Here is a 15,097-nt window from a genome sequence, read left to right as displayed (position 1 = left end):
TGAAGATTTTTAGGTACCGTCATTTGGCGCCATTCTACAAGCGTCCACACTTTTAAATCGTGACATGTTAGGTCTTTATTTCCTTTTATATATTACCAAAAATTGGGTTATATATTGTGGGTTTTTTTGCATTAAAATTAATTAAAAAGTACTTTTTCCCCAAATTTGCATTTGAAAAATCTCAGAATACTATGTGACATAAAAGAAACGCAACACCCACCATTTTTTTCTCTACAGCCTCCACTTAAAAAAAAATATATATATATATGTACACATATAGATATACTATATATAATGTTTAGGGGTTCTAAGTCTTTTTCTAGTAAAACAATGGTGATTGGTACATGTAGGGGGAATGTGAGAATTGGTGTGGGCGGGAAGTCGTGAAGAAACGATGTTGGATTCTATGAGATATTGGAAATGGTCTTTAGAGATGGAGGACATGGATGTTCTGAATCTATCTCTGCTTTCATCTTAGAATTCTCCTCTTTCTAGTACTTGCCCGTGTTACACAAGATAGCTATGGAAGGGGGCTCCTTCCAGCATTTCTATGGAAGAGAAGGATCCTCTTAGAGGGCGGGGCTAGCCTTGGCCCCGTGTTGGTCCCCCCAATAGAATTTCCTATCATGGTGTAGCGCCTCCCCTGGTGGTTTCCAGGCAGCCACAGCATGGGCACTCTGACATTGTTGTATACAAATGTAGCAATCTATACATTTCTGTGTTTTCTTCATTTTTGGAACATTTTGTTGTGTTGATTCTTAAACAATCCTCCATTATTCTTCTCCCTGAAGAAGTGGATCCCAATCCAGGAAACGTGTCCTGTTCAGTCATAGAATAAAAATGGGAGGAGTTTGTAGAAATGAATGTGTGGAGGTGGAGATGACCATACGTTCTGGAAATGGATACATTATGTACAAATAATGATGACAAATGGAGGTTATCTGAAAGCTTTGTTCTCAATAAATTTATAACTTCATGATTCTTCTGGAATAAAGTATATGAAATGGTAATATAATATATTTTGTGTGAGTTGTGCCTCAAAAATCCTTCCATTCTGCTTAGATTCACACTGCGAACCGCATGGGAATCGCACTGCATTCCTGTGCAAATCACTTGCTATTCAGAGTGGTGTGATTTGAGCCCGTTAATTTTTTATGGTTCAAATCACCCTGCATCTGCACCAAACACGTGCCGGCACCTTCTTTTTAGCATCACTAGAACTGCAGTTCAGGCAAACGCACTGCGTTAGCAATCTGCTTTTGGGGTGTCGATAACTTTGAATTGACAGCCTCAGGAGATCTCAAAATGCAGTGCAGTGCAGAGAACATATAAGGTTTGCAGCATTTCCCACATAGCACTAGTGTGCACCAGGGATTAATTGACACTTTCTCTATATACACACTCACACCGGCATGCCAACAGCCTGAGCCACCGTGAGCCCCTCATGTGTGGGAACCTGGAGAAGTGCAGTCCAATCGCTGGGGTGCCTGTGCCCACAGCAAGGACTAAAGGCTTCTCGGCCTTTTGGCTAAGATCAAGTGTAGTATCCGGTGTCAGAGACTTTCAGTTTCGTTTCTCTTCTGCTGTCAGCGATGGCGTCTTCTGCTCTCAGAGCTGAGCTGGAAAGTTCCGTCTGTCTGAACATTTATACCGATCCTGTGACCCTGAAATGTGGACACAACTTTTGCCGGGTCTGTATTGGTCGTGTGCTGGATACACAGGAGGGGTCTGGAGGATATTCCTGTCCTGAATGCAGAGAGAAGTTTCCGGGTCGTCCTCCACTGCAGAAGAACATGAAACTACGTAACATAGTGGAGAATTTCCTGTCTGCTCAGCCAGGTCAGGAGGACTCCGGGGTCTTCTGTACTTACTGTGTGGACTCTCCTGTACCTGCTGTTAGATCCTGTCTACACTGTGAGGTTTCTCTGTGTGATAAACACCTGAAAGTCCACAAAAAGTCCCCAGAACACATCTTATCTGACCCCACCTTGTCCATGGAGAGCAGGAAATGCTCCGTCCATAAGAAGATCCTGGAGTATTACTGCACTGAGGATGAGACCTGTATCTGTGTGTCTTGTTGTCTGATTGGAGAACACACAGGGCACAAGATGATGTCACTGGATGGGGCTTCTGAGAAGAAGAAGGAGACACTGAGGAATGTTCTGCAGAAACTTCTGACAAAGAGAGAGGAGATGGAGGAAAGAGTCCAGAGTCTGCAGGAACACAGGAGGAAAGTAGAAGAAGAAGAAGCTGGTGACACCAAGAGAGTCACTGCCCTGTTTATAGACCTCAGGAGACGTCTGGAAGACCTGGAGAAGAGAGTCCTGAGGGACATCTCCGGGAGGACAGAGCGGGTCTCCATCTTCATCCAGGATCTGGAAATAAAGAAGGAGGAGCTGTCCAGGAAGATGCGTGACATTGAGGAGATGTGTAACATGACGGATCCACTGACTGTCCTACAGGAATCAGACACAGGTGACTTGTGTGATACTGAGGATGGAGATGATGAGGACAGAGAGAGACATGAGGAACTCCTCCATGATGGAGGGGGGCTGGGTGTGGCGGGGGTCTTACACACAGGTTTATCTGATATAATAACAGGGGTAAATGTATCCTTCTATATACAGGGGGCTGCAGACATATTACTGGATGGAAACACAGCTGGTAATAAGCTACAGATATCAGATGGCGGGAAAACTGTATCCAAGTTCTATATAAACCAGAATCACCCAGAAACACCAGAGAGATTCCAGTATTCTCAGGTGATGAGCAGTCAGAGGTTCTCCTCAGGGAGACATTACTGGGATGTGGATGTCGGGGGGTCAGATGAATGGAGAGTCGGGATGTGTTACCCCAGTATAGCCAGGAGAGGAGAGGGGTCATTGATTGGAGATAATAACAAGTCCTGGGGTTTGGAGAGAATTGGTAATCAGTATTTAGTGATACATGACAATGATGAGACCCCATTACCCCCCAATCCCTCCAGTAACAGAGTCAGGATATATCTGGATTATGAGGCCGGGCGGATCTCCTTCTATGATCTGTGTGACCCGATCCAACACCTCCACACCTTCACCACCACCTTCACTGAGCCCCTCCATGCTGGGGTAGGTGTAGGGGGAGGTTGTATAAAGATCTGTGGGGGGAGGGGGAAGATGTAAGAACTACGCCCAGTCTGGTGATGTCAGACGAAGAATTGAAATTCAATTCATATTCATCCAATAGTATATAGTGGTGGGCGGGGTTTCAGTCTCCTGCAGGTGTTTCCATAATAACTAAAGTTGAGATGTATTACTGATCCCTGTACAGTATTACTGGAGTAACAGTAACATGTTCCTATTGGTCAGTGAGGATGGGTGTGGCCTATCTATTATCAATCAATCTATCTATCTATCTATCTATCTATCTATCTATCTATCTATCTATTATCTATCTATCTATCTATCTATCTATCTATCTATCTATCTATTATCTATCTATCTATCTATCTATCTATCTATCTATCTATCTATTATCTATCTATCTATCTATTATCTATCTATCTATCTATTATCTATCTATCTATCTATTATCTATCTATCTATCTATTATCTATCTATCTATCTATTATCTATCTATCTATCTATTATCTATCTATCTATCTATCTATCTATCTATCTATCTATCTATCTATCTATCTATTATCTATCTATCTATCTATCTATCTATCTATCTATTATCTATCTATCTATCTATTATCTATCTATTATCTATCTATTATCTATCTATCTATCTATCTATCTATTATCTATCTATCTATCTATCTATCTATTATCTATCTATCTATCTATTATCTATCTATCTATCTATCTATCTATCTATCTATCTATCTATCTATTATCTATCTATCTATCTATCTATCTATCTATCTATCTATCTATCTATTATCTATCTATTATCTATCTATTATCTATCTATCTATCTATCTATCTATCTATCTATCTATCTATCTATCTATTATCTATCTATCTATCTATCTATCTATCTATCTATCTATCTATCTATTATCTATCTATCTATCTATCTATCTATCTATCTATCTATCTATTATCTATCTATCTATCTATCTATCTATCTATCTATTATCTATCTATCTATCTATTATCTATCTATCTATCTATCTATTATCTATCTATCTATTATCTATCTATCTATCTATTATCTATCTATCTATCTATCTATTATCTATCTATCTATTATCTATCTATCTATCTATTATCTATCTATCTATTATCTATCTATCTATCTATCTATCTATCTATCTATCTATCTATTATCTATCTATCTATCTATTATCTATCTATCTATCTATCTATCTATCTATCTATCTATCTATTATCTATCTATCATAGCGAGAGAAAAATTTATGTTGCTCTGTAACTCTAAACTGGTAACCTCACTAATGAAGATTTTTAGGTACCGTCATTTGGCGCCATTCTACAAGCGTCCACACTTTTAAATCGTGACATGTTAGGTCTTTATTTCCTTTTATATATTACCAAAAATTGGGTTATATATTGTGGGGTTTTTTGCATTAAAATTAATTAAAAAGTACTTTTTCCCCAAATTTGCATTTGAAAAATCTCAGAATACTATGTGACATAAAAGAAACGCAACACCCACCATTTTATTCTCTACAGCCTCCACTTAAAAAAAAAAATATATATATATGTACACATATAGATATACTATATATAATGTTTAGGGGTTCTAAGTCTTTTTCTAGTAAAACAATGGTGATTGGTACATGTAGGGGGAATGTGAGAATTGGTGTGGGCGGGAAGTCGTGAAGAAACGATGTTGGATTCTATGAGATATTGGAAATGGTCTTTAGAGATGGAGGACATGGATGTTCTGAATCTATCTCTGCTTTCATCTTAGAATTCTCCTCTTTCTAGTACTTGCCCGTGTTACACAAGATAGCTATGGAAGGGGGCTCCTTCCAGCATTTCTATGGAAGAGAAGGATCCTCTTAGAGGGCGGGGCTAGCCTTGGCCCCGTGTTGGTCCCCCCAATAGAATTTCCTATCATGGTGTAGCGCCTCCCCTGGTGGTTTCCAGGCAGCCACAGCATGGGCACTCTGACATTGTTGTATACAAATGTAGCAATCTATACATTTCTGTGTTTTCTTCATTTTTGGAACATTTTGTTGTGTTGATTCTTAAACAATCCTCCATTATTCTTCTCCCTGAAGAAGTGGATCCCAATCCAGGAAACGTGTCCTGTTCAGTCATAGAATAAAAATGGGAGGAGTTTGTAGAAATGAATGTGTGGAGGTGGAGATGACCATACGTTCTGGAAATGGATACATTATGTACAAATAATTATGGCAAATGGAGGTTATCTGAAAGCTTTGTTCTCAATGAATTTATAACTTCATGATTCTTCTGGAATAAAGTATATGAAATGGTAATATAATATATTTTGTGTGAGTTGTGCCTCAAAAATCCTTCCATTCTGCTTAGATTCACACTGCAAACCGCATGGGAATCGCACTGCATTCCTGTGCAAATCACTTGCTATTCAGAGTGGTGTGATTTGAGCCCGTTAATTTTTTATGGTTCAAATCACCCTGCATCTGCACCAAACACGTGCCGGCACCTTCTTTTTAGCATCACTAGAACTGCAGTTCAGGCAAACGCACTGCGTTAGAGATCTGCTTTTGGGGTGTCGTTAACTTTGAATTGACAGCCTTAGCAGATCTCAAAATGCAGTGCAGTGCAGAGAACATATAAGGTTTGCAGCATTTCCCACATAGCACTAGTGTGCACCAGGGATTAATTGACACTTTCTCTATATACACACTCACACCGGCATGCCAACAGCCTGAGCCACCGTGAGCCCCTCATGTGTGGGAACCTGGAGAAGTGCAGTCCAATCGCTGGGGTGCCTGTGCCCACAGCAAGGACTAAAGGCTTCTCGGCCTTTTGGCTAAGATCAAGTGTAGTATCTGTTCTTATCAGTGTCCAGTGGGGGTGCTCCCGGCCATTCTAGCTTTGCGGGGATGGCTGTTGTATAGTACCCTCACTGGTATGATGGGGGTCCGGAAGGCTAGTACCGGAGGGACAGAAACCGGGGAGCGCCATGATTCGTTCTGGGGCCTCGGGAGTAATTCCTCCGAGAAGACTGGAAAGACCCAGTACCTCCTGATTTGGACGGATCTACCTTGGTCTGGCCAGGGGCTGAGGATGCAAAAAGTCCGCAAACTCAGTGCCCCCTGAGTAGTCGCCTCAGGGGTGTCACTAGTAACACTTGGGTGTGGGACCCCACGGTGTGAAGATGGCACATGGTCACTGTTTTTCACTCTTTTTGCACAGCGCCCTAAGGACCAGGTCTTTTGGCTAAGTCCAGGGCAATTTTTGCTACGGGCCTCAGGGCCTGGTCTGTGCACAATTTGGCACGGTACCATTTTTTAATTTTCTATTTATTTATTTATTTTATTTATTTACACCTCCCACGTTTGTTACTTTTTCTTTCGCTTATGTGTGTGTTTCATGGATGGAGGGTGTGGGTCCTCGGGCCTACCCTGAAGTCTAGGGGGAGGATGTGTGGCCTTTTGGTTCCTTCCTCCCCTGATCCCTAGGGGGCTTTTCTTCGGGAGAGCCCCCTGACCAAGTACTGTGTGTCTGGCTTCGGCTGGACACAAGGAACGGTGGTCCACCAGGCCTTTTGGCCAGGAGGACCAATTGGGAACCTTGTCCCCGTCAGGAGCTTCGTGCCCCGGGGGATCAGGGTAAGTGGTCCAAGCCCCTTTAGGGGTAGGACACAGCACACCCCTAAGTGCACTTTTTCGTGTGGTGTTTTGCACTTGCACTTTTTTTGTGAACACTTACGGGTTTTTTCGTTATAGTTGCACGTTTGCGGACTTAAAAAAAAAAAAAGGACTAAAGGACTGAGGGACTGAGAGTTCTCCTGTCATGCCGGAATCAAATGCTGGAGAGACCTGCTCCTGTGTGAGTGACTACACCAGAGCTGAGACACTGAGCCACCAGGATCTGACTTCAGAGAACTGCAGATTGCCAAGTGATCTGAATCAGATTTCTGTGTACAAGGAGAGGTGAGCTGACCATCCGTGTTCATCCCAACACAGTTAAGGCAATAGAGATTGCTTTGTTCAGCACCCCACTAGCCATGTACTGCACACCCTAAAAGAGACAGCTACACATACACCACCTACAGAAGGGCCCCAATAAAAGCTGCCCAACACTGACAATAAGGCTCCAATACATTATAGCCACCTCCAGGGGTACCCTTTCATCACAAACACATATGCTCACCCACTAATGGGGGCTGTGTGGATGGTGTGCACACAAGGACCTTTATTTTCTCGATTTAGTTGATGCCAATACTTTAACTCGAATAAATCCATTACAATTTGGTTTAACATTGCTACGGTTAAAGTTATATTCAGCCTACAGGGCATTGCCCAATTATCTAGTACTGCATCCTGAGCCCCTTACAATAGACTGGGTGGGAGCCCCATGGGCAACACTCCGGTGCAATCTATCACCTGTTATGTCCACCGCCCTGCTGCCGGTAGCATGTGATCACTGTGGCCTATCACAGCAGATCATATGACAATTGTACACAATGAATGGCTTTGTTTCATATCATCCACTGTGTACCATTGTGATGAGCTCTGTGATTGGTTACAGCAATCACATGGTACAGACAGGGCCAATCACAAACAGTGTGTGTGTAGAAAAAAAAAAAGAATTGTATTGCTTTGGTCACTGTATGTTAAAAAAAAGCAAACATTTATCAAAAATAAAAAATAAATTAAATTAAAATTATATAATAATAATAATTTTATTTATATATATATATATATGTGTGTGTGTATATATACAGTATACAGTATACTGTGTATATATATATATATATATACATATATTTTTTTTTATATCCTGTCACCAGACAGTGTCCCTGATCAGCGCCACACCAGTTATATGATGACACTTTACTGCTCTGGTGACAGAATGTAAAACATTTCTGAACATTGTTTATCCCGTGCTTCCACGGCCATGTGAGTGAATAGGGTCATTGATGCCTCTGGTTGATAAAGGGGTATGAAAGGTTCCGCTTTTTTTTATATAACAAACATGTTATACTTACCTGTTCTGTAATGGTTTTGTACAGAGCAGTCCTGATTCTCAGGTCCCCCACCTGCGCTCCTTGCCCCTCCCTCCTTGACCAGTGTCCCCAATAGGGAGCCACTTGCTACGGGGGCACTGGCGCAAGCTCACTCCCGAGCCTTCCTCTATGCATCCATAAGACACCTGGAGCCATGGCTTGGCCCTACCCCCTACCCCCTCCTCATTGGCTCACTGGCTGTGATTGACAGAAGTGGGAGCCAATAGATTTCACTGATGTCTCAGCCAATAAGGAGAAGGAGTCCCGGGGCAGTCGAGGCTCTCATGCACATCGTTGGACCAAGAAGGCGCTCAGGTGAGTATTGGGGGAGCTGTGGTGGGAGGCCGAGGTTCGATCAAGGCCTGGGTTCAGACATAACCTTAAGCTCATCCCTACCCTCAAAATGGGGGGATGCCTTGCCAGGAGGGTCCTCTGGTAACGCACCCTTTTCCCCATGTTGATGACAACAAAGGTTTCATCCCCACAACCCTGGCCAGTGGTTGTGGGGGTCTGTGGAGGGGAATAATCCCCCACTTCATGCATTCACAAATGTAGCGCCACCCCCCTAGAAGCTGCTGGACGGTGCCTGTCTTCTGGTGCTGCCTTCACCCTCTGAACTCCTCATCCCATCTGACACCCTAGGTTCAGACCAATAATGCTCCCCAATACCACCCAGCACAGAATAAAAGGGGCAATAGCCCAAATCATTCATTAGTACAGTTGTATGAAATACCTTAGTGATGCTCAAGTAGGGGGGATTACAGCCCATTGTCAGTGATGCACAGAATTTCAAGTAGTAAGCAATGGTAACACAAAGTGGATGTCAATGCTTAACCCCTTCCTGCCGACGTCACACAAATCTGCGTCCTCACAGAACCGGGCTTTTTCCGTGGGGCCGCATATCTGCATACCTGTCCCTCTGCTGGGAGCGCACCACACAACGCATTCCCAGCACAAAGACCGCGGTGTCACTGAGAGCCCCGGATCCTATTCTAACTATCAGGACCTGGGACTGCCGATTCAGGGTCACATGATCGCTGTGATAGCCTCTGGTAGGCTATTACAATGATCAGTCATTGTACAGCCCGGCCCCCTTGTTTTTTTTTTCTTATGAATGGAGGAGAGAGACACATTGTATCTCTTACCTTCCTTGCATAGAGGAAAAAAAAAGTTTGTAAAAAAAAAGATAATAAAATATTAGAGAATAAAAGAAAAAATTAAAAAAAAAAACTAGATCAAGGTTTGATCTAGTTCAGTGCCAGGGTTAGTGTCTGGGTCAAGGTCAGGGTCAAAGGTCAAGGTCAAAGGTTAGGATTTTATTTTTTATTTAAATTGGTATCAGTGACAGTTAGTGTCAGTGTGTTTTTAGGAAAACAAAAAACAAAATGCGCACTCTTGTTTCTGGGCCGTACTCCGGGTACAACAAATAACCTCCACATATATGGTATCGCTGCGATCGTAAAGAGCTGGAGAATTTATTTTGGGTTGTTCTCTGGCAGTATGTTACGGTAGTAGCAAGAAACACAGAAAAATTTAAAAAAATATATTTATTTTTACTATTTTGGCCCAGTTTTCCTTTGATAATAAAAAATTCAGGAGCTATCCATTCCCATTTACCACCAAATGAACGCCCAATTAGTCCTGAAAAAAGACACAGTATACAGTTGCAAGAAAAAGTATGTGAACCCCTTGGGATTACGTGGAGTTTTGCATGAATTGGGCATAAAATGTGCTCTGAACGTCATCTAAGTCACAACAATAGAAGAACACAGTCTGCTGAACATAATACTACACAAACATTAGATGTTGCCATGGTTTAATTGCACATAACATGTAAACATTCACAGTGCAGGGAGGAAAAAGTATGTGAACCTTTGGACTTAATATTTGGTTGACCCTCCTTTGGCAGCAATAACCTCAACCAAACGTTTCCTGTAGTTGCAGATCAGACCTGCACAATGATCTGGAGTCATTTTGGACCACTCCTCTTCACAAAACTGTTTCAGTGTAGCAATATTCTTGGGATGTCTGGTGTGAATCGCTCTCTTAAGGTCATGCCACAGCATTTCAATGGGGTTGAGGTCAGGACTCTGACTGGGCCACTCCAGAAGGCGTATTCTGTGCTGTTGCAGCCATTGTTTTGTTGAATGACTTGTATGCTTTGGGTCATTGTCCTGTTGCATCACCCATCCTCTGCGGAGCTTCAGTTGGCGGACAGATGGTCGTACGTTTTCCTGCAAAATGTCTTGATAAACTCTGGAATTCATTTTCCCATCAATGACAACAATCCGTCCAGCCCTGAGGCAGCAAAGCAGCCCCAAACCATGATGCTCCCTCCGCCATGTTTCACAGTGGGGATGAGGTTTTGATGTTGGTGTGCTGGGCCTTTTTTTCTCCACACATAGTGTTGTGTGTTCTTCCCAAACAACTCAATCTTGGTGTCATCTGTCCGCAGTATATTTTGCCAGTAGTGCTGTGGAACATCCAGGTGCTCTTTTGCAAACTTCAAACGTGCTGCAATATTCTTTTTGGCCAGCAATGGCTTCCTCCGTGGTGTCCTCCCATGTACTCCATTCTTGTTTAATGTTTTCCTTATTGTAGATGTGTCAACAAAAATGTTAGCATGTGCCAGAGATTTCTGTAGGTCTTTAGCTGACACTCTGGGATTCTTCTTTACCTCATGCAGCATTCTGCGCTGTGCTCTTGCAGTCATTTTTACAGGACGACCACGCCTAGGGAGAGTAGCAACAGTGCTAAACTTTCTCCATTTGTAGACAGTCTGTCTTACCGTGGACACATGAACATCAAGGCTCAAGGAGATACTTTTGTAACCCTTTCCAGCTTCATGCAAGTCAACAATTCTTGATCGTAGGTCTTCTGAGAGCTCTTTTCTGCGAGGCATGGTTCACATTAGACAGTGCTTCTTGAAACCAGTAAACCCAAAACAGGTGTCAGCAACACATCCAATATCATCACACTGATTGGAGTCAAGGTTGGCTCACTCCTGGCTCCAATTAGCTCTGGGAGAAGTCATTAAGCTAGGGCATCACATACTTTTTCCTCCCTGCACTGTGAATGTTTACATGTTATGTGTAATTAAACCATGGCAACATCTAAAGTTTGTGTAGTATTATGTTCAGCAGACTGTGTTCTTCTATTGTTGTGACTTAGATGACATTCAGAGCACATTTTATGCCCAATTCATGCAAAACTCCACGTAATCCCAAGGGGTTCACATACTTTTTCTTGCAACTGTAATCCACCCGGATGTACGAAGTAGTTGTGATGATATGGACAGTTTTACTAACACGGGTCAAAGTTTCAAAATTGTGCTTAGGCGTTAAGATTTGTTTTACCCTCAGGCATGAAGGGGTTAAATAATATCAGCAGATTGCGCATAACCACTGTGCATCAATGGTGCCTATTGGGAGGGAAGCACTGGTTGTGGACGAGAGACTTACGAAGGCAGCCAGCTCCCTTGTGACCACTGGTACAATGCAATGGGAACACATGAATGCCTTTCTAGAAATGTTGGTATTAAGGAGGGGCGCCCCTTTAAATACAATGAGCACTTGTGGATATGGAATAGTCCATCCAAAGGTTGGGGATAGTATCCTCTGCTAGCAGATTGGGGCCCTTTAAAGGTGAAGAGTAAAGAAGAATGGCAGACAGAACTGAGAGGACAACAATTCAAGGATTCTCTAATAGATTTGAATCATCCAATGTCGGCTAGCAGTGTCTTTGTGCAGCCTTGTAAAAGGTAGGTGGGCAGCTGCCCTCTGACCAATCATGGTATAGATGTCATCTCTGGCACTGCAGGGGGCGCTGTGCAGGTCCTGGGGTCTCCGCTGAGAGAAGGCGATGGTCACACAGCCGGCTCTAGTGGATGAGGAGAGAGGAGCTGTGAAGAGTGCTGGAGGATGGTGAGCGGCCGTGGACCCCCGACGTGGAGATCTGCGACACAGCTATGCAGATACAGCAGATGAGCCTCACTATCCCGGACTGTGGAACGGCAGCCTCCATCCATCCTGTCTGAGCCCCCCGGGCCGAGAGAAAGAGCCAGAAGCAGCCAAATATATCATCTCCCCATCATCCTGCGCTGGATCAGCTTTCTGGGATTTGTAGTTCCGGAGGAGCTAAAAAATAGAGAGAGAGAGAGAGAGGTCCTGTCCATGGGAAAGCTGTCGCTGAACCCAGACCAGAATACAGAGATTACTAGGCAAGTGCTCCTATCTTTAATAGTTTAATATTGTTGCCTATAGCTTCTGGGTGTACAGATACAGTTGTGTTCAAATTAATATCAGTGTGTTGACAAAAGTGAATAAAGCTGAAAATCCTTCTAATAGCTTTTATTTCCATCCACACAAATGCATTGGGAACACGACACATTCTATTCCAAATCAAAACATGTACTGCAGACTCATCAGACCAGAACATTTTTCCAATCTTTTGTTGTCCAATTTTGGTGATCCTGTGTGAGTTGCAGCCTCTGTTTCCTGTTCTTAGCTGACAGGAGTGGCACCCGGTGTGGTCTTCTGCTGCTGTAGCCCATCTGCTTCAAGGATGGATGTGTTGTGCGTTCAGTGATGGTATTCTGTATACTTTGGCTGTAACGAGGGGTTATTGGAGTTACTGTTGCCTTTCTATCATCTCCAACCAGTCTGCCCATTCTCCTCTGACCTCTGACCTCAACAAGGCATTTTCCTCCACACAACTGCTGTTCACTGGATATTTTCTCTTTTTCGGACCATTCTCTGTAAACCCCAGAGATGGTTGTGCGGGAAAATCCCAGATCAGCAGTTTTTGAAATACTCACACCAGCCCATCTGGCAACAACAACCATGTCACGTTCAGAGTCACTTAAATCCCTTGTAAGCTCCCAGGATCAGGGCCTCCCTCTTAGATTGTAAGCTCCCAGGATCAGGGCCTCCCTCTTAGATTGTAAGCTCCCAGGATCAGGGCCTCCCTCTTAGATTGTAAGCTCCCAGGATCAGGCCCTCCCTCTTAGATTGTAAGCTCCCAGGATCAGCACCTCCTTCTTAGATTGTAAGCTCCCAGGATCAGGCCCTCCCTCTTAGATTGTAAGCTCCCAGGATCAGGCCCTCCCTCTTAGATTGTAAGCTCCCAGGATCAGCCCCTCCCTCTTAGATTGTAAGCTCCCAGGATCAGGGCCCTCCCTCTTAGATTGTAAGCTCCCAGGATCAGGCCCTCCCTCTTAGATTGTAAGCTCCCAGGATCAGCCCCTCCCTCTTAGATTGTAAGCTCCCAGGATCAGGGCCCTCCTATCCCTCTTGTACTGATCTGTATTGTTGCTGTATTGTCTCCCGTTATATTGTACAGCGCTGAGGACACTGTTGGCGCCATAAATCCTGTATAATAATAATAAATTCCCTTTCTTCCCCATTCTGATGCTCGGTTTGAACTTCCGCAAGTCATCTTCACCACGTCTAGATGCCTAAATGCATTGATTTGCTGCCATGTGATTGTCTGATTAGCAATTTGTGTTACCAAGCCATTGAACAGGAGGACCCAATAAAGTGGCCGGTGAGTGTAATCTTCCAGTTTCAAAAAACAAACCATTCCCCGTCTACCACTCCGAAAAACTCTCAAGTTACTTGGATTTAAACCTAAGATAGTAGAAGATACCCTTCTGGGGGCCGCTTATGTGCCCAGTAGACGTAGGAAGGGCCGATAATCCTGATTACACTTGTACCACCTACAATGAATCAAATAGACGTGTTAGGACTTATGTATGATCTCCAACAATTGGATTTACATCTTCCGGCTTTTTATCTTCCAAACCTAGTTGAGATCCTTCAGTGGACGCCCTAAAGGAATGTGGAGATAATTGAGGTTCAACTTCAATTTTTTATTACATTTTAAAAGACTCTAATAAACTGAAATCTGGTAAGTGGGGAACCATTTCCATGACTAAAAGGCAGATCTCTACGATCCGGTCTGTTTTTTAGGTTTTTAGTCTTTTCTAAGCTGCACAGGACAAATAGGGGAACGAGGGAAGACGTGTAACGTAACCCAGGTACCCTTACCTAACTGATCTGCTTCTGATTTTCCTGTAGTTTAATGGATTGCTCTCCAGTGACGGGTCCTTTCACTCGTATGCCGGAGTCATCATTTTTGTTAGAAGAGACTATTTCTGAAATCCTTAAAGCAGCAAAAAAGGGCAACTGAAAAAAACATCCCGAAGCAAAACTGCTTCAAAATCAGAAAAAACAACCGAGTTTGTAATTGTGAACAGCTGAGGGGTAACAGCTTGTCCAGAATCAGTATGAGAATTACTTTTTCTATGACCTTCGAGAGCCGAACAATAAAAAGGCTAAAACAAGAAGGCGGAGTGTATAATCTTAGAAGAAAAAAAAAGGAAACCTCGGAACGGATTTTGTAAATGTTAGCCCATGAATATTTGTTACTCAAGAGGGAATTTCCAAATAACAAATACAAAACCCTCAGAAAAAGAATTCCAAAAACGATATCCGGAGAAACCAGGCGGACAGATATCCCACCCATGTTGAAGGAGCCAATGACTGCTTTGTGTTGTCAGTGACCGGGTTCAAATGAGGTCCTACAAGTGGGAAGGACAAACCGTGCCTGTTGGGTCTGCTTCTGGGAATAGATGGAGGAAATGTGTCATCTGGAACCGAGAGAAAGAATCCGCCAAAACATAACTTTTACCAGGAATATGTTTGGCTTTTAGCCATAAATTCAGTGGAAGACATTTGTAGACCAGATATCGGCACAAAACAATGACTGGCGGAGACTTTGATGAGAGACACGTAGCGGCGTATAATGCTCCTTTGTTGTCCGTACGTAAGAGTATACACCGATTACTGAAGCTTTTCCCCATAACTCAATAGCCACTTTGATGGGAAAAAGTTCCAGAAGCACAATATTTCTCAGAAGCCTTTAG

The 15,097-nt window shown here is 43.1% G+C and overlaps 1 protein-coding gene and 1 pseudogene across 1 annotated transcript; both read left to right on the top strand.

Annotated features, from left to right (window-relative positions):
* The first annotated feature begins 1,553 nt into the window (after positions 1–1,553).
* On the top strand, positions 1,554–3,367 carry LOC149450511 (E3 ubiquitin/ISG15 ligase TRIM25-like). Its single transcript, XM_089691870.1, has one exon. It carries the CDS (start codon positions 1,593–1,595, stop codon positions 3,159–3,161), a length of 1,569 nt encoding a protein of 522 aa, XP_089547996.1. The 5' UTR covers positions 1,554–1,592; the 3' UTR covers positions 3,162–3,367.
* A 2,583-nt stretch (positions 3,368–5,950) lies between these two features.
* Positions 5,951–6,066, top strand: LOC149450510 (U2 spliceosomal RNA; annotated as a pseudogene).
* The last annotated feature ends 9,031 nt before the right edge of the window (positions 6,067–15,097 follow it).

The sequence above is a fragment of the Staurois parvus genome, unplaced genomic scaffold (assembly GCF_062004578.1).
Source record: "Staurois parvus isolate SC_StPar_1 unplaced genomic scaffold, SC_StPar_1.0 ptg000573l, whole genome shotgun sequence".
NCBI lineage: Eukaryota > Metazoa > Chordata > Amphibia > Anura > Ranidae > Staurois > Staurois parvus.
Note: the sequence above shows the minus strand (reverse complement) of the source record. Positions and strands in the feature narration are given on the sequence as shown.

Excerpts from the sequence above, each read along its gene's own strand:
- LOC149450511 (XM_089691870.1), top strand. The coding sequence starts at position 1,593 with ATGGCGTCTTCTGCTCTCAGAGCTGAGCTGGAAAGTTCCGTCTGTCTG.